The sequence below is a fragment of the Mastigoproctus giganteus genome, chromosome 13, assembly GCF_048544385.1.
Source record: "Mastigoproctus giganteus isolate SK-2022 chromosome 13, ASM4854438v1, whole genome shotgun sequence".
In the NCBI taxonomy this organism is placed as follows: Eukaryota; Metazoa; Arthropoda; class Arachnida; order Uropygi; family Thelyphonidae; genus Mastigoproctus; species Mastigoproctus giganteus.
In genome coordinates this window covers 73,061,599-73,082,744 of record NC_143587.1, presented here as the reverse complement: position 1 = coordinate 73,082,744, position 21,146 = coordinate 73,061,599, and the positions used below count along the sequence as shown (strand labels likewise).

Sequence of the window (21,146 nt, the reverse complement as noted above, 5' to 3'; positions counted from 1 at the left end):
GTTTTACCTGTATCAAGGGTGGCTCCTAGGCCTTAGCCCATCTCCACCTTGCACGTCTGTGTTGGTGCAGAAACTCTGCAAAGCTTTTTATCGCTTGTGTACGTCCACCTTGCCACCGGGGGGCAGCCAACACCTAAGCAGCCGCTGCCTGCCCCCAGGCACAAGCAGCCTGCCTGGATTTACTATTACCTTTGGTGCCTTGGGCACAAATCCCGCACCCACCGGAGATAGTGCAATACCGGTGGGTGCCAGCAATTCCGTCTCCAGGTTGCCCAAACCTGGAAACCAGCAAAAAAAAAAAAAAAAAAAAAATCCAAGCCTCAGCAGATACAAGCCAGTTTGGAAACTCCAATAAACTTAGCGAAGTAAATATTTACATTTGTACAAAAGATAATAGAATTTTAACTCTAAATCCTTTCCTTATGGTAAGATGTAATTTCAGTTTGTTACTCTTTAAACCACTAAAATTTTAATAAAACGGAGACCACGTTTTATCACAGCCACTACACGCAGCGCCACTTGAAATATTCGAAAGTAGAAAAATAAAAAGAAATAGTCGGATTTTTTAACTGGAAACAAATTTGATATGTTTATCATTTCCTTTTAGCTATTTTTAATAATATGAAGTGTTCCTGAAATGGAATATTCATGTTTGGGAAGCTGGATCGAATTAAACAATCACATTAAATCCAAATTTACTGAAAAACCAAATTTTATAGATAGATAATCTATATTTAATATACATTTATAAATTACATAGAAACTCGGTTCTTTATAAAAATACTTCATAAGATGATGTTAAAATACTATTTTTATAATTATTTTAAAGTTTATTTCACTTTCTCACGTTGCTTAGTCGCACTCCATATAGCGGGAGGGAGGAATGATTTACTTGCAGGTATACTCTTCCGTCCTTTCACTACACTCAATGCAGTTAACATAACAACACCAGTGAAATTTGCAGTTGCACTGCCAGGTTCGAGTGAACTGATGAGTATTATAACCACGTCCACAGCACATTAAATCACAACCGTCAGTGTCCTTTGATGTGCGGTTGCACAACCTACCTACAGTGCCGAGCGATCCACGCGACAAATCAACCTCACAGTAATTAGGCGGAGGTTCTAAATACACCAAGTCTTTCGGCCTCGGTTTCCGATGAGGACGCTTGGACTTCCGGAGCTTCAGATAGAGCGGACGTGATGAAGGAGTGCGTTTACCCCAATGAGGAATTACCATTTTGGCTTTGTGATAACGTTTCATGAGATAGTCCCCGATCTGCATGAAACTAGGAAGAGTCTTCCAGCACGTCTTCATTGTACAAGATCCAGAAACCCCGTGACACTTGCACTCTGTCTTCAGATTCAACTTCACTGCCTGCAATAAATAAATAAGTTTATATCAACACCGTAGAAATAAAAAGCGTATATTTTTGTGATGAAATACAGTTGCCTAGCAGTGACATATCTATGCAAGTCATATAATATCTAAACTGTCTAGAACAGCGTTACCCAAACTGGGGTCCGCGAAACGGACCCTCTGGAACTGGTCAAATTATTACTTCTATGTATAGCAAATCGATGATAAAGCTGAGTTGTTTTAAACATAAAACATTGAATTTTCTCTTTAGAAAACCCAGTGTTCATACATATATATGCACACACGTAGAAATATATGCGGACCCGTGTATATATATATATATATATATAAAATTAAACATGTTTAATTTTTGCTCTTCTGTCTTGCCATGCTGCTGGCATTATTTTTATTATTCTTTTAATCATCATTCTAATATATATATATATATATATATATATATATATATATATATATATATATATATATATAGAGAGAGAGAGAGAGAGAGAGAGAGAGAGGTCCGCAAACTTTTTTTGATTTCTGAAGGGGTCCGTAAATCTCAGTAGTTTGGGAACCACTGGTCTAGAAGATTAATGCTCAATTTGCTCATTTTGGAGACATCTCTTGTTTGAGAATCAATGCTTATAATTTAGTGGAAATGGCAGTCACTTTAGTTTACAGTTTAATATGTCATCATCAGTCATTGTCAACTAGCTACGAAATGAAGAGTAAAAACAAAGCAAAAAATAAAAACCGCGTTGCGCTCGGTTTTTATCTTTTGCTTATGCCTTGCTTTATTATTAAGGTATGTTACTTTTCTTTTCCTGTCACGCCACAAAATAAGAGCCAAAGTTTTAATAGTTTTCGATACATCAGGCTAGAGAATCATGAACGATATCAACAGACTTGTGCTTCTTTTGTTTTAATTTCGTTTTAAATCTCTTATTTTCTTCACCATGTCCGTTCGTTCGACTGCATGTAACAAGTCGACTCCCAGTACATGTATTTTGATGAAATTTTTTATTTGGGTCTTTCCGAAAGATCTGAAGGCCATCTCAAATTACATTAAAATCAGACCAATAGCAAACCGGCGAAAATTCCTTTTTTTTTCATAAAATTTCAAGTTATCGCTCTATTTAGGTTAAAGTGTTGAGCGAAGAGTCGAATGTACCTCAATTTCATAGATCCCAGGCTCCTTTTCCCTGCAACAGGGCTCGCCGTGATTCTGGGGAACATTTGCATATTACGAAATCGAGCCCATACACTTTCATAAAATGCACAGCCAATTTTTAACTGTTGCGATGATAAATCATAAATTTATTTTTATTTACTTATAAATTTCCTTTTATTATAAACTATAAAAGGAAACCTCATACCTTTTATGTAGGAACAGAATTCTCTTAACACTCACGTTAGAAGGATTATGCGATTATATAATTATACGAATAAATATCCCATATTTAATATTAAACAAAATCAATTACGAAAATTACATTAAAATTATATAAATAAATACTTATTAAAAGATTGGCATGAATTCAATTCTCATCCCCAACATCCTGATTCATTCTCATCCTGATGCATTATTTTGGGGATGAGAATTGAATTTTAATCCAATTTAAGCCAATCTTTTAATAAGTATTTATTTATTCGTATAATTAATTATATAATCACATAATCTTTCTAACGTGAGTGTTGAGAGAATTATGTTCCTACATAAAGGTATGAGGTTTCCTTTTATAGTTTATAATAATAACATTAATAGGACATATTGAGCTTTATCGCTTTTTCGATCTTAATTAGTAATTATAAATTTCCAAATGCAGCTGATGCTTTTAAAATTAAAATTTCATGATTTATTTAGAATATTCTTAAGGATCTCTGTACCAAATTTCATGTCAACTGTACAATTATTACATATTTAAAATTTCTCTCCCGTGTAATTTAATTAAAAATATAATACAGTATTATTGTTTAAATAATGTTTATGCAACTGGCTTTGCTTCGAGCGTCTAGGTATGTATTTAGAAAAATTAAAAATGTGTTTCTACGACCGCAAATCGTTTCGTCAGAAGATTACTGTCCCCACTGTTTGATGTGTGTTGGTTTCTCTGCTTGAGAGGATATAACCCTTTAACTTTAAAAGTTGTAGAGTGGTTGTGAAATATTTATTTGAAAATACATATACATATAAATAAATAAATAAATAAATTTTCTGTTTATACTCCGGGACGACCAAACGGTCAGAGGAGTTCACAAATAGACAGAATACAAGAAACAGCACCATATTCAGTAGTCACGGGCTTGAACCCCGGTCACTCAAGGCACGTGTACTTATGCACCCGCGCGCCTGACCACTAGGCTACGGCTAGAATTAAAAAAATAATAATAATTAGAATAAGCAAATTAAATTCTGTGTTTCAGCAACATGTGGTCGGTAATGCTTTGCAGCCATAGATGTTTGCTTTCCTATCTCATTTTTTTAAATCTTTTGTCTTATTTTCTTTATTATTATTTTTCTACTTATTTATACTGTGTATAAATATAATGCAAGCGCATCGGAAATACTTATTTATTTAATTTACATTAATATGAATTTATTCCGTATCTTTTATATATAGTGTATACCCAAATTGAGATGGTAACTGTATTTGGGTCAATGCTAGTGATTAGTTTATATATTATAAAAATATGTATGTATAATTATTATATTAAATATCAGTTATATCGATTGCATTAATCAACTCATTAGCATTTTTTTTCCCTTTCAGCCTCTTTTATATCTTCCTTTCTTACACTTCGCTTTCCTTTCACTTGTTGTTCTAGGTTGGCATCCTGCACAATGAACACTTCACCTTTTTACTTTGGCATTATAATTTCTTTCGAATTATTATAAGTTTACTAACATTTTTCTTTAGCAGTTTAGAGCTTGAAGACGTTGATGCATGTCCTACATCCATTTAGCATATTCCCACGCATACAATTACAATTATCATCAACCACTTAAGAGATTCTCATATATATATGTATATATGGTCCAGTAGAGGTAATCGTGATCTTCTTTCATTACTTCTTTTGAGATTTTTTTTTTTTTGTGACCCTTCCTCCTCCCCTAAATTCAGTACTCATGCATCAGACCATAATTATGAGACTTCCTCCGAGATTCTTGAGATCCTTTCAAAAAGAGACAAATTCACTTTAAAATGTACAACTCAGATTTCAGTCCTCACAGCAAGAAATTGTGGGATTGAGATGCCAGAATGAAGAAAAGGTAAAAGAGTTTTGCAGGAAAGTTGGCGTTCCCTGAACATCGTTAATAGACGATAAATAGCTGTCTGTCTATCTGTCTCCGTTCCATTCTTGCTATTCCGCCCTTCCCCTTTTCGGCCTGTTGTACTTTTGGCAGACATGTTGAATTGGCCGTACCAAAGATAGTGAGTAAAGCACTTCACCTGATAAGTTACGGATAAGCGTGATGCCAACAGACGTTGACCTTTCCCTGGATGGCAGTGAAAACCGCTTCTTATCACCTCACTTTCACGATGCAGTACTGCCGTAAATTACCACCTGGCAGCCGAAATTAGATGGCATAAAGAGTAATCGAATTACGGCTCACTTCGAACGCTAGCCATCCTCTATCTACACAAGCGTCCCTAATGAGCTGAGAAGGACGATGTGAACTTCAAATTATTATCATTATCTCTCATTGGTTAACTCAGGTAGGCGTGGTTTCGCGTCATTACGTCACCTTGGAAAAACTGACTGTCTTGAAGTAATGTTTTCTTCGTGATAGCAGTATGATTAGCAGCAAGATAGTCTGGTTGATCCTTCTGCCTCTTCAGAACATAAAAGAAATCAAAGTGGAATCTTCATTATGCTACTGTGTACCACTGTTCATGATGCCGCTAGATGGTTATGCTAACTACTATTAGCAAAAGCAATTTTCTATTCACCAATGAAAGAGAAACAATTATTGGACCATGTTCATAACAAAAATAATAATATTCTTTATTCACATATATTACAAACATTTACACATATAGAGTACTATTTTCTTTCTACTGATATGAACTCTTTCCATTAAACCAGTGGTCACCAGCTCCCCCCCCCCCCCCCGCCTTGGATCACGTTGAATATGTATGGTGAAGGCTACTCCTTGATACTAAAATGTGTATACATTATTATTATTAGCCATATGGTGCAAGGAAACCTGAGGCTTTTGCTGCACCAGCAAAAAAAAAAAAAAAAAAAAATTCTGAGTTACCCTGAGAAAGAAAGAGAGACAGAGAGAGAGAGAGAGGTAGAAGGGAATCACCAAGGAAGAGAAGAATGATGACGATATCCAGCTCAGGACCCTGGGTGTGCCAAGCCCATACTCACCAGATGTGAGCCCCTGGGTTAGTTCATGACCAACTTCGCTAAACTAAGATATTAAGGTATCTTAATATCTTACTTAATAATACCATGAAAATACCATATTTCGCTTTAATGTAGGAACTAAAGTAAGCACGTCTCTTTCAGAAATCACTGAAAATTTGAACTAATTTAATATTTTTTCAGCCAACACAACACGCAGGTCAGCTAGTGAGCATGAATTTGTACAAAATGTTTCATGGCGGTCTCCGGGGTTTCCCCATTAGCCTGAATTTCTACAGAATAAAAATAAAATAATAAAATAAAAGGCGAGTTTCATAGCAAACAATATGAAATAGAGTTGCCAAGAATAAAAATAAGTAAAGTTGAAAAGAGTACTAAAAAGTTCTTTTTTCGCTAACTTATATCACCTGAGACAATTGCTTTTTCCGTGCATAAAACGAAAAAGTAATACGATATATTTTATTTATACCGTATTTAGATTTTATATTTTTTTTATATGATGCACTGAGTTGGCTTTTTATTAGCAACGCTTATCTAATACCTCGTAGGGTTTGCCCGTAATACAGCCATCTTAGCGTGGACTCCAAAATGTGTTGCACCATGTGTCCAATAATGTCCGCACATTGTCTGGTGGATGTCGTAACATCGAATGTCCTTTATCAGTAGTCCCAAACTACTGGAAAAGGACAGGTTGGTTGAGATCGGATGAATTGGGCGACCATGGGAGGATGGAGAATTCATTGTCATGATCCTGAAAGCAGTTAGCAACCTACCGGTCTTGTGGAATGGCCCTATGTCTCGTTAGGCGCCGGAATTTTTCCGGATACACTGTCACCATGAAGGTGGTGCATTTGATCGGCGACGATAGAAAGATAGGCTTTCCCACCGAGCCGGTAATTAACTGTGATCAGAGGACCCACGGCATGCCACGAAAACAGTCCCTAAATAATGACGCCACTGCCTCCAACTTGCTGAACAATAGTGCATCCAGGTGCCATGGCCTCACGTTAATTTTTCCAAATGCGAATGCGCCAATCACAGCCTGATCGAGTTGGAAACGGTATTCGTCAGACTAGTCAACATATTTCTGCATGTCTATGGCACAGTATTAGTGCTGGCATGTTCATGCAAAGCGCAGTTTCTTTATTCTTGCAGTGAGCATGAGTATCCTTGACGGTCACCGAATGCCATGACCTACCTTGCTACACGATGCTCACTACGGTCGTCTTCATCGTGTGACTTTTGACCGCTGTTGAGCCAGCCACGGTAGAGTCGTGGCCCCATAGAGCTGGAGGACTTAACCATATTGGCTGTTGTCGAGATACTGGCACTTGCACGTCTTTCTCTCCTCCACAATCATTCCACTTTCGAAGTCGGAAAGATCTCGACGAAGACCCATTCTTCCTAGCAGACACTCAAAAACCCAAAGATCATTCATGGGACAGCCACATGTGGTCGACGCCCGTGGTAAGCGTCTTTGTCTCGTTTCGTAACTCAGAAATAACTTAACATGGTAATCCAGCTAACCACCCACTGCAACATAGGAATAGCAACACCAATATCCACATGGACTTCGTATTTAATATTACACAAGCGGCACCGGCGGGGGAGGGATCTCCCCAGACTGCGAGTAGTGAACTCTGTGTCCTATACAAACCCTGTAAAGGCCAGAGAGCAGTGTCGGCCAGAAGCATGTTTAACTGTTTCTGTCGAACAGGGCCCCGCGCTCAAATGGTCTAAATAATAACATCATCCCCGACTTTTTCTACATTTCTGTCACCGAGCCTACCGCCATCTTAATGTCTAGTTACTCACACTGTCACTGCAAGAGTTGAATTTGAAAACTATATAATTTAAAAAAATACCTATTTATTTTTGCACAGACCCCAGGCCCCGCAAATAATTCTTGAACAGGGTTCCAAAAATTTTGGGGCCGGCCCTACCAGGGAATGTGAGTTAGTGTGCGTTTGTGTAGTGTTAGTGATAATTTTGTTATGTTATTATTATCTGTTTATTAACCTTAGGTTCACCCCCTGAACAGCCAGTAGGCTAGGGGGGCGTACAAATATATATTTTTTAAATACAGCGTACAATTTTATACAGATTTTTGAAATTGAAAATAATGACATTGTTTAGAAAATTATATTCACTTAATAGCAGTAACTTTAAAATAAAATTGGTATTAAATTAATATTGTAATTACAAATACAGGTTGTCATATTTTTCTGTCATTACAATTTGCTTTGCTTTATATTTTTGCATTAACTTATTTACATTTCTCATATAAATAAAGCTCACATTTTATAGTAATTCAGGTGATTTGGTCAAGATTTCATCGATAATTTGGCTTCTGTATCTTCTATTTTTTCCAAACTTATTTGGCACTATGGAGAAGGTGTTGAATCATGTTACACGGCAACATTCCTTTCAGGGAGTCCAGGATAGTGAGCTTCATCCTAAGTGGACGTTGCCCGCTCTGGTGGTTTCTATTGCTTGCTTTGGGAAGTGAGATAATATCCTCTATCGATGGGGCATCAATCTGACGGGTTAGCAGCTTAGAGAATGTGCACAGATTTTTTTTAAGAAGTAAGCTTCCAGGCTCTTCATCTGGCCTCTTAGACAGGGGTACCTGGGGAACACCACCAACCATCCATCCCATCCGCACGTGGAGCCGGGCCAGGAAGTCAGGAGGAATAATTACTATGGCGGGGCGAACCTCAACCTCAGGGTCACCTGAGCTTCCCAGCGAGGGCCCAGAAAAAAAAAAAACAAATAATAAAAAAGAAGCTTTTGTTGAAGAGGAGCTGGGAGGGGAGAAGACCATGAACGGGGAAGGGAGTTATAGTTATGCAGGGATGGATAGAGGGGGAAAGCATCCATCAGATTATGGTTTGGGAGTGGGAGTTGAGGTGGGGCACATTATGGCCCCTACCTTTAGGTGAAACTAAAGATGGATAGCAGGGGGGGAAGACCACACATGGTGTGAGAAGGATAAAGTCATAGGGCCAGAGTGACCTATGTGAGGGCAGATCTCCAACCTAGCTATGGCTGGGCCGGCAGTGGGCCTAAGACAAGTCGAATTCCTACACCAGTCGCCAGTGCCAGCAATTCCACGCCACACAGAAGACCAAACGTGGCGTCAGCTGTTATGATTGATGAGTGCTGCTTGGCGACAATGTGGTGGTGGCATTAAAAGGCGGTTCAGCCATTTTAATGCCTTTTGCCACAATTGTGAGCATTTGCCAAATGACAATCCAACACTGACCCTGAAGCCACAGACCCTGAATAGCGTCAACTTCAACATCGTGTCAGCAGTCAATTCTGGTTATGTCACACTGTTTATTATGGTTTTTATTATGGTTTATTATGTCACACTGTTTATTGGTTATGTCACATTGGTTATGTTTATGATTAGAGGCATACCTCTAATCATAAACGTTCTGCCACGGGTGGCAGAAACCTTTTGGTAACCAGAGAAATGGATATCTTGAGAGCAGTGATCTTGGATGTGCTTCAGCCTTACCAGTTGAAGCGCATGTAATGTAGGCGTTAGTACCCATCTGTATTACTGAAGTGGTTGTATATTTCCATCAAGAGGCGAATCTGCAACTAGCTGGGCCGGTCAAGAATATTTGAATCGGTTCGCGATTGGGAGATAACAGACTGCAAATTACATGTGTGAGTAGAATCTTTTGCTTGTCATTGGTCATTCTCATTAAGTTGCAGAAATCCTCGTTGGCCATCAAGTTTTCGCGTTTATTTACAATTGTGCTAATGCTAAGTCGGTTGAGCGTGGCGAGCTTTAGATCCTCATTCATCTCGCTGTTTGGACTATTGTAAAAGTTTCGAAAGGGGCCATCAAGAGGCGAATCTGCAACTAGCTGGGCCGGTCAAGAATATTTGAATCGGTTCGCGATTGGGAGATAACAGACTGCAAATTACATGTGTGAGTAGAATCTTTTGCTTGTCATTGGTCATTCTCATTAAGTTGCAGACATCCTCGTTGGCCATCAAGTTTTCGCGTTTATTTACAATTGTGCTAAGTCGGTTGAGCGTGGCGAGCTTTAGATCCTCATTCATCTCGCTGTTTGGACTATTGTAAAAGTTTCGAAAGGGGCCTTCTTCTCGCAGTCGCGTTACAAGGCAATGCAGGTCATTACCGCATGCTTCGTCAGTGTCATCGTCGTCTTGACACATCGTCTTACATATTTCAATCGTTCTGCGAATGTCCAAGTCCGATTCATACAATTTACGACCTAGTATGAGCTCTTCGTTGTCTTCGTCGATCTTGATATATTTCAACTCTGACAGTATCTCTGCTTCCTCATTGCGAAATAGAATTTGCAGTGTTACCATCTTGTGCTTGTACTCATTGAGATCCTGGGCCAAGTCATAATTTTGATAGCGTATTATGCATGGATACTGTCGTTTCTTGTAGATCTCGTAGCGCTGCATGTGTAATTTGCAACAAAGCATGACAAAGTAACATGATCCAACATGATAGTATGATTGCAATACAAATACTTGTATTGTTGCCTATTCAACAAATGGCTACAATCAAATGGGTAAGCAGGCTATTGGCCTAACCTCTTCCAAACGTTGATTCGGTAGCGTAAGCAGCGGGCGTGTGTATCCTATTTAACACTGATTCGGTAGAGTAAGTAGCGGGCGTGAGCATAAATTACATCGTTAATGATTTCGGTTCTAGCTGTTCGAAATTTAATAGGTGTCGTCAAGGATGTTTATACATAAAACATCTTTCGTGCGTACCGGGTACACATGCGATTTTTTAAACAAAATCTCTACTCCCCATCATTTGTCTTGTATTGCCATCCTAAGGATGAAGAGCAGTTACAGATTTAGCGCACAGATTTCATAGATTTTATGATCAGCTGCGTCGTTCCAACAGGAAAAAAATCAAACAAAAAACAGCTAGTATGTTTGTGTTTGTTATTTGGTTTTTAGGAGCATTAGCAACTAAGGCCATACTGCTCCGGGGATATGTGGTGGTCATTCCCTGACCTTTCCGCATCCTCCGTAAATGGTGGTCACGGGCTCGAACCCCGGTCTAATCAAGAAGCGTGTGCTACGCACTGCTGCTCCTGCTACAACTAGTAATTGGGAAACGTCCACTAACTTCTGTTCTATCTATTACCAAAACGCTCAAAGTATATTAAAAAATACACTGCAATTAACATCCTGGCTGTAGCTGAGAGATCGCCAGATTGTAACGTTCTCCAAGACTGCACGACTCAATTCCTGATTCTATAATCACCGCTCCCGATTACAGCGTACTTAGACGCAACAGGGGTTGGTGCGATTGGGGTATAACCTTTTTTTTTTTTAAATTATTATTATTATTATTATTCTAATCTTCTCCTAAGAGACACCCGCTTACGGCTATTAATCAGGGGGTGCACATTCATATATACAAACGTAAGTTATATCCACTTATAATTTATACATATCTATAATTAATATACATGTCATTGCACAAAACAAAAGGAACTGGAAAGCTGCTGGAGAGGCTTGCATCCTGCAGTGGATTGAAAATGGCTGATGATGATGATCACTGTCTTAATAAATTATAAATTGTCTAATTATATTATACATATTATTGCCTTGTTTTTACATGACATGCAGATAGAGAGCATAAGCATAATTTGTACTTTTACACGCAATTAGAGAATTTTAAAGAATGTTCATATCTACACCACTATTTACAGCGAGATAACAGAAATATAAGACGTATAATACAAACATAACAGTAGCACCAGTGTGGAACAAAAACAGTCCCGAACAGTTCATTCTTCTTGCATTCTGTATTGTTTCCATATGTGGGCTTCACTTCCTCGCAGCATTTATAGGTGGAGTAATGCATTCTGAAACATTTCAGTCCTGTACTTCTTCTCTATGCAAAGCCTTTCTGGTTCTGCTTGAAGATCGTTATACATCTTAATGGTGTTAGAAGGAAAAAAATCCTGAAGGCTTCCCAGCTGCGTGAGCGCGCTACTGAATGGAGGTGATGGTGTCCTATTCGCCCACCTTTGCGTCATGCGGGGCCGAGTCAGCAGGTAGTCAGTTTTCGGCAGGTCGAGTCTCCCGGTCAGCAGTTTTACAAGCAGGATGTTCTTGGTGACAATTATGTGAGACCAAGGCGTGACATCCAAGTTGGCATACAAAATAGCCCTTGATATTGTAAATAGCTGCGTAGTGATCCTGTTTAACCATCTCAGCATCTAGTACTCTAAACCCAGGAAAGCCCTGATGGTAGTATCTGGGGCAGAAGACCAAATCTGAGATGCGTAGAGAGGGATGAGTATGACGCATCTTAAAATATATTGTTTAACAAGGTCAGGGTTCCTGATACCAACCAGCTCCTGTCTCGTGGTCCATAGCGCTGTGTAAGTTTTCTTCTTTACATGTCCGAAATGTGGTGTGAAATTTAGGTTTTCGTCCTATTTCAGACCAAGATCAATATGTGTCTGGACTTTTTTAACCACGCTGCCATTCACGCGTACTGATATATTGATATGTGGTTCTTTTATTATCTTGTTGGTGAAAACAATTTGTGCTATCTTGTGTTCATTTAATCGGAGCCCCATACAATTAAGTTATTCTTGCAACTCGGCAATTTTGGAGTTTGCTTCATTGTTGCGTTGTAAGGATGCGTTTTGGTCGTTCGAAGTGATGAAAAATTTCAAGTCGTCTCCATATATGACAAATTGTTTTCGATTTTGGGCCAGGAAAGGATGCAGTGCTACTGCAAAGAGCGTAGAAGAGAGGACACAGCCTTGTGGGACTCCCCTGTTTACTTGGAAGATCTGTTTGGAAATTCCATTTATGGCAGTGATGTCTCTCCCTCAAAGAGTTCGTTATTATTGCTAAGACGTGCCCAGTTATATGGAAATATTCCTCCAAGATGACAGTAATAGCCGAGATGGAAATACTGTCAAAAGCGGATGCAACGTCTAAGAAGACAATATCTAGTTGCTGTCTGAAGTTAAGGGCGTGTTGGATTCGAAATAGTCTCCATAAGATTCGTGGTAGTCAAATTTTGTGGGATCACTGAATGAAGGTACTCCGGTCTATGTCCGAAGCAGTGATGGTTGATGGTATTTAAAATAGATTTCTCAAATATTTTTTGAAGCGAAATCCAATTGCAATAGGCCTGTGGTCTTTGGCGGATTTTGGCGGGCCTGTAGTCTTTGGTGGAGTTATTTTTGGGAACAGGTTTAACAAACTACGTATTCCATATCCTCGGAAAGTGGTTTTCATTTAAGATTTTGTAGAAAATGTGAAGGTGCAGATCTATGATGTATACACTGCTTATTTTAATCACGAAGAACGGGAATTTATCAGGCCGAATTGTGGCTTTATTCCTGAGGCTATTCACAGCGGCTTTAACGTCATCTCTAGCGATATTGATTTGAGACAGTTCCGCACAGACCTCTATATTTTAAGTCTTTTTTAGTTTGTTGATTGCTCCATGGATTTTCTGTGTTGGCGTCACTGCCAACTTGATTTCTGCCAGAAGAGTTCCAAAGGTGGGTTGGGTCCATTCTGAGAAGTTGCGCTCGGGCATTATATCCGTACGTCTTTTCTATGATATCCTGCTTCCTTTTTTTAAACGTGATCGCACCATGTCATAATTTATGGCACGATTCGTTGAAAGTTTCTAAATCAGGTATAATGTAGAATTGCATTTAGAGGGGTGTTACCTCTACATTAACAAGCATCATCATGAGTTAGTACTGTTATTGGTCATGTATTTTCCTCTTCCTGTAACCACGGATATAATAGTAAAATTCAAAATAGTATTGAGGGACCTCTTGTCGTCCTTAAATCCGTCCGTACAAGTACTTGTGATAAGCGATTTTAATTTACCGCATTTCCATGGTGATATATGAAAACAGAATAAAATAATAAGATAGTTCGGCAATAACATGGTCAAATATCATGGTGGGCCATCGTCTACATTTGATATTTTACAAAGACCACGTAGAGCCCGAAGCTGTGGGCAATGTTATTCTGTCAGATTACAAGGTTATTGTTTTTTTTTTTTTTTTTTTTTTGTCTGAAATCAATCATTATAAATCATTAATTTGTTTTAAATCAATCATTAAACTCTATTATCGATTTTCCATCTTTTCTTGAACAAATTCTTCTCGTTATACCCCGTTTGAATTCTCGTTATAAAACTAATTTCTCACTGCCAGTCCTCTGTTCCATTTCCTTACGGCATTGAATAATCACAGCATTGATTTTACACTTAAACTATCTATATATAAGACATTTCTTTTTACTGTTTTGTTAATCCAAACTTTGTATAATACTAGTGACCGCTTTATATTGATTCTCTGTAATGCTCAGCTTTCGCAGAGGTTCTCAGTGGGTGAGAGGTTAAAGCAGCAGTGTTTCGGTATAACTTCAAAAAATACGCTGGAATTGCTTCTTTATCAATGCTTTTCTAGGCCACGATGAATTTAAAGTAACAAGTAAAAAACAGTAAGCGTATTGTCTGATGATTTTTCTCTTTAATATTCCAACAACTAGCAAAATCAACTTCGCTTAAGGTTCCTGCCAATAATAAATACCCACCAAGTTGAAATTAAAAAATAGTTTAAACACTAATTACAGTGTATTAATTTTATTAAAAAAAAAAAAAAAAGCTAAGAAAAATAATGATTTGAAGTCATTCTGGAATTCTGTTAACAGTTAACGTAATTGTTGTTCAAACCAGATATACGAGGGCGTATCAAAAACTTCGTACCCTTACCGAGAAATAATAGCCCTAGAAAGGTGAAATTTCACAGTAACTTTAATCCTTTTCTATGTACTCTCCATGTTTAGTAACACATTTTTCTCATCTATGAATCAGTTGTTTAATGCCTTGATCATAGATGTCCGCACTTTTTGCCTAAAACCACGATTCCACTTCACTGATGACCTCCTGAGACGAATGAAAGCGGCGTCCACGCAATGGCTTCTTCGTTTCTCGAAACAAGAAGTCTGACGGTGCTAGGTCAGGAGAACAGAGTGAGTGCTGCAGTAGCACAAATCCAACATTTGGCGAGAACACTGCATTTTACATTGCTTCTGCAAAGGCGTCAGCAATCTTGGAATCCATCGTGCGGAGACCTTAGACATGTGCAGATGGTCGTGTATATTGCTGTGCGCAGACCCATAACTAATTCCCACTGCATTTGCGATGAAGTGAATTGTCACACGTCTGTCACTCAGCACCAGCTACTCAACCTTTGCAACCGTCTCAATGTCTGTGTCTGTTGATGGCCTTCCTTCTCTTGGCTCGTCAAAGACACGTGCCCATACACAGCTTTCATTTCTTCATCAATTTCCTGAGCTTTCTTGCCCTGCAAATGCAGGAACTTGATATCACTACTCGATACTCCACTTTGTCAACCATAGCTCCCTTTCTCAGATTCCGGGCTCCACCTCTGGTGTACGATCACCTACGGGAATGAAATTTCATATGTTAGTTAATGAATACGTAGACAACTTATATGAAAAACGGCATCTTCCTACTGATGTTTTTATCTAGGTCAGGTACGAACTTTTGATACCCCTCGTATGCGCTTAACATAAAAAAGCAATATCGTAAATGTCCAATGGATATAGCGAATGCTTTCTTGTGGTATTTTAAATCTTTAGACGAGATCTGCACACCAATAAATTCGGATTTATTGCATATCAGGGAATATGACATTTTCTCCATCACAATTTCACAACCAGAAGGAGGCGCTTTCTTATATAAAAAATAGGCTTTGTGTCAGGTTCAGATGAAATTCCTCTGATACTATGGAAGAAGACCCAATATTTCTTAATGCACTTTTTAGTGTTCTTCCTGTTGAATATCCAGACAATTTCAAAACAAGCTTTACATGCCAGTACATAAAAAGGGAGAAGCTCAAAATTCGAATTACGGACTAATTATCCTACTGAACTCACTGGTCAAAATAGTTGGTTCGGTCTTGTTAATTAACAGCTTTTATCAATTTAGTACTGAATAAAGAACAACACAGTTTTAGACCCTCCGCTTTTACACTGACAAACCTGTTCGTTTTCTGGCAAGACGTTTCTCGTGCCCTGGATTCCAGTGCCTGTATATATACTGACCTCTCACGAGCGTTTGACTCTGTGAACCATTGACTTTTGTTTGATAAACCTCACTGGTATGGTTTCGTGATCCCTCCTTTAATGTATAGAAAGTTACCTTGAAAATAGGCCGTACACTGTAAGCATCAATGAAGTGTGTTCCAGTCCATTTGAATTAAGAGTTGGTGCTCCCCAGGGAACGTCTCATGCTCTTCAGTTTATACACTGATTTATTTTATTATCTATAAAATGTTGACGTTGGTGTGTCAGCATATGCTAACGGTCGAAAGTTTTATAAAATTATTACGGAAAAGTCTCACTGTTTGGCCTTACAAGATGTCATTAACCAATTTTACATATGGTCTAAAGCAGGGGTGGGTAATCTCCAGCCCGTGGGGGACCGTAAGTTTAATTAATGGAATTTCTGACGTAAATTTAGAAAATACTCTGTGCAATCCAGATATCGATTCACTGATAAAAATAAACAGTATCAAATCTCTCATTAAATATTTTTAAAATAATTTTTATATTTATGTAATTTTTGTTACTATAATTGTATTTTTGTAATTTTATCATGAATTTGTATTTCGTTTTTCTTATTAATAAAATTAATTATATATACGTATTTGTATAAATATTACAATAAATAAAATAAAGCTGCCTGCTTATGACAATTTTTTCATTATACACCATTTAATAATCCCATAAATCGCAGAAAGCTTAAAAAAAAAAAAGTTTCCTGCGAATACCCGAAGAGGTACTGCAATGACAAAACCTACAGGAAACTCATTGCAGCGGAATTATACACTACACTACAAATTAATTGAAGAGAGTTTTCATTTATTTGGAATTTGTGCCTCTTGATCATCTGTAATGAACGATTTTGTCTTCAAAAGACTGAAAGGACTGAGGAAATTCCGTTCTGCGGAAATTCAGAGATTCATTCATAGTGTTATGACTCTTGCTTTGTGGCTTTTCCGCTTTATGTATTTATTAATATATTTATTTTTATGTATTTTCTGACTTATCTTTATTCCTATCTAATTTGTTGTTGGATGTCTGTATGGGCCACCTTCCTGTATATTGTCTGTACAGGGGTGCCAGAAAAATAAACTGATAATAATAATGCTTCACCAATGGACAAGACTAATGTTACTTATTCTAGGTGGATACTACCTCCCAGACGACACCGTTTCAAGGTTGGCTTGTAGTCTTCCCCACTGGTGAAATATTACTTATTCGAGGTAGTACAATACCATGGCAACTCGTTGTGAAGGTATTCACAATTAAAACGATGCCAATTATCTACTTAGGGAGTTGACTACAGACAAAATGGCACTAATCCGTTCACTATTGAATCTTACACGTAGTTTCATGCTTTATGCAAAATAATCACATTAATTTATACTATTGCACACCATCAGGCATCTTATATTATGGAGTTAAACTTCATAACTGGATTATCACGATTGCAACACCACGGTACCTACCCTTATCGAGGAGCGGCCAAAAAGCCTTGAAACGGCCACCAGGGGAGCCTGAGGCAGCTCGGAGTTACCGAGAATAGGAAACGATTCCCCATTAGGGAAGCGTTTCCTATTCGAGGAGTCTGAGTGGTATGAGTTTGATGAGTTACTGTACTTTTCATTCTTCAACGCCACTTCTTCTTCTTCTTCCTCTCCTACTGTTACTTTCCTCTACTTTTTGCTTTTCTAGGTCTAATAGGGACAAGTGGATAATTATCCCATACATATACAAACAAGACTTGAAAAAACGGTGCCAGACGGGAGCTTGATGCTGCCCGAGGATAGGTAACAACGGTCTTCCCTAATGGGGAAGCGTTGCCTAGTTGAGGGATTTATGAGTGAGGAATAATTGCCCATTTCCTCTTTCGGCGGCATTTCTTCTTCTTCTCTCCTACTATCACTTTCCTCTACCTTTTTTAGCTTTCCTAAAACTAATAGGGACTGATATGTGGATAAAACAGTTTTTTATCCCGTAGCCGAGTGGTCAGAAGCAGGAGTGCAGTAGCACACGTTCTTTGAGTAGATCAGGGTTCAAGCCCCTGACTGTTAAATACGGTCGATTTGCCAACGCGCACTGGACAGCGTGGCAGATTATGGTCCAATTTCCTCAACACGAATAGTTGAGGAGGCTCCATCCTGCAGTGGATTGATAATGGCTTCAGTTTACCTTTTTTACCATTTTACAAACGGTGAAGTCTGGTTGGTGTTATCCGCCGAGAAAGTAACATTAGTCTTCTTCATTGGTGAAGCATTACTTATTCGAGGTAGTGTAATACCATGGTAACTCGTTGTGAAGGTATTCAACCAATATGAGATACAATTAAAATGATGCCTATCTACTTCGGCAGTTCACTACGAACAAAACATGGTGCAAAGGCACTGACCCGTTCACTATTGCATCTTTTTTATATATACGCCCTACCAACTCGATAAATTTTGTCCGGTGCTTTGTAAGCTTTTTTTTTATGCTGTCTAGGAAAAATTCTTTCGACTGTGAGGTAAATCATCTCTATACGGCTGCTTTTAACTTCTTCATCAGAGCCATATCTCTTGTCCATTTAAGCTGGAACAAAACTTGGTTTTTAGAGAGGAAATGCGGAATAATTTCAAATCCCAATGAAGAAATTTTGACAAAGTTGCAGGGCTCAGATGAGTTTGTGCGTTGTTGTTTTGAAGTAACTCCGACATCGTATTTATTATTATTATTTATTTTTTTTGAGCTTGTCCAATGTTTCGGTTTACCGGACTGAACTAATTGTGATCGCTTTTTGGTAAAACCCATAGAGTTCCAAAAAACAATCAACATCACTTGTCTGGAAGATGCTGGGACTTTTAATTAATTTATTTTTTAACTGAACACGGAATGTTTTTTGGCTAAATTCATTGGACTAATAATTAGTCGCGTTTAAGGATGAGGTGCTTCTACTTAAAACAATGTGATTTGTAAACGAACACCTACACAGAAACGCTACTGTGTATGTTTTAACTCTATTGCACGATTGCACTCTATTACATGGAGAACCCTAGTTAGAACTTTCTGCGTCATTTAGCGCTGAGGTTATGAACTAAGAGTCATTCATTATATCACCCTCGTGGAACGAATTAGATGTTTGGAGGCTATTGCTTGCCCAGTTAAAATTACTCTTCTGTAGGAATATAGAAATATTTCCTCCGACACATGTCTCAAATTGATGTAAATGTTCCACAAATATTACTGTGCTTTAGCCTTTAGGTCAAAGGAGCTCTAGAACGTATTAAAATCTAGTGTTTAAATCGATCTTTGTCCAGATTCTGAATTTGAAATAATTGAACCATTTATTAAATTATTTTCAAACATTAACTAATTCTCACGGTGGGTAAATGCTAGTTAATAATTTTGATTAGACAAGTAATTCATGAATGTCTATCGTCAAGCGATTAGAGATCAGAGCTTGACAAAAGCAATAAATGGCAAAAACTGATTAAATTAAGGAAGACGAATGATTGAAGCGTCAATAATACTGTTTATACAGATGGTGTTACAAAGATTGATTGCACTCTTTTATCACATCTTGTCTCATTAACTTACCTTTCCATCTTTTCTACAATAAATCAATCTACTTTTTTCGCCGCTCTGGCTGGATAATTACTCATTTTGTTGTTTTTCCCTAAAGGATCATTTTTAAACATTCTACTCATGCAATGAAAATGTTATTTTTATGCAGTTTGTAATATGTTCAAAATAATATTTGTCATCCCTCTCTTGTGAGATTAAAGTGTTCTGGGTGATGCTAATTGGCATATTTGAAGATAATAAGATAAACTTATCTCATCAATCAATATATTTTTTCGAATGCGTTTCTGTTGATATTGATTCAGTCCTCACATTACATCATGGGTCAGCAACCTATGATTTGTGGTAAATAAGTAACCCAGAAACACGTGTTTGTGGCCGCTAATTACATGCAAATAATCACAGTTAACTGGCAATACTTTTAAAAAATATGACTATGGATACCTAAAAAAAAAAAGAGAGTAACAACAGTACATTGTTAAAGCACTCATCATAGTGAATCTTTTTTAAGAAAGGAATAATTACTCGAAATTCGCTATAAGCTGATAAGAATGCTAAGTTGCATTACACTGCTTGGCCGTTTATTAGGACCATGGAAATTTGATTATATTCAACGGTATATCAGTCTGTGAATATTATGTAAATCTAAAAGAACACGTGGTGTGTGATGTGTGCCACCTATAAAGCACCACTATAAAGCTGCATGGTTCCGCTAGTGCTCAAATTAGTTCACCGGAAATAGGAAACGGACTTACAGAGAGGTGTGATTGTTGGTGTGCGTTTAACAGACGCAACAGCAGAGGACAGCTGTATTTGTCGAATGTTCAAAGACTCTTGCCATTTGAAACTAACAAATGGAGGAAAAATGAAAGCAAAACAAAGGTGAACAAACGCAATTGTGGCTGAAAATGTAAGGTAGACGAGCGAGTGACACGATGTCTCTAGTGGATTCCCAAGTGTAATCTTCGCCAAACGATGAAACAGTTAACCTCCATTTAATGCGGGATCATAAAAGGGCAGCAGCAACCACACTATGCCAAGAATACCACAAAGAATGCATTCCTGGAGTAAGAGGTCTTCAGGGAAGTCACTTAACTCAGATGCCAACCGGGAAATACGCTGGTAGCAGTAACGCAAATATTGGACATGAGACAAGTCATATGGTCCGATGGATTCCGTTTTAACTCTTTTCAGTATCGATGGAAGAGTATACATACCAAGGAAACCACACGAAGTGCATAAAACCATAACAGCGTAACTAGCATTATTTTATTTTGACTAGCGTGCATAAGTCTGGAGATTCAAAATGCTGCGTAATTCTCGTTAGGCTGTTTTAGTTATAGTCTCCCCGTAACCCCTCCCCTATAATTCACAATGACGACTGGCTCCCTTCATCCCTTTTTGTATTTACTTTCATGACTAAAAATCTACCTTATTCTTAAACTACAACAGTATCAGCATGGTATATATTTACTACAATAATTCTGTATTAATATTTATTACTGTTTATTTAGTTATATAAATCGCTACTAAAAATACTGCATGACTACCATCTGATCAGAAGCCTCCCTTCCTGATACAATTGCAGCAATACTGACCAACAGGCAAACACAAGACAAAATAGTCCTAACATACATCCTGAACAGAGGAAAAGTAGATAGGACTCCCTCAGGGTGGAGTCTTTCTTTTTGCTACCGGTATTGACCCCTTTATGT

The 21,146-nt window shown here is 38.0% G+C and overlaps 1 protein-coding gene across 1 annotated transcript in view; it reads right to left on the bottom strand.

Moving 5' to 3' along the window:
• Positions 1 to 888: 888 nt before the first annotated feature.
• The window catches only part of LOC150076163 (protein Wnt-7b-like), a 212,871-nt gene continuing 192,613 nt past the window's right edge, over positions 889 to 21,146 (bottom strand). The window contains exon 4 of the mRNA XM_090387536.1: positions 889 to 1,377. Coding sequence (XP_090243662.1) covers positions 889 to 1,377 — 489 coding nt within the window. The remainder of the gene's footprint in view (positions 1,378 to 21,146) is intronic.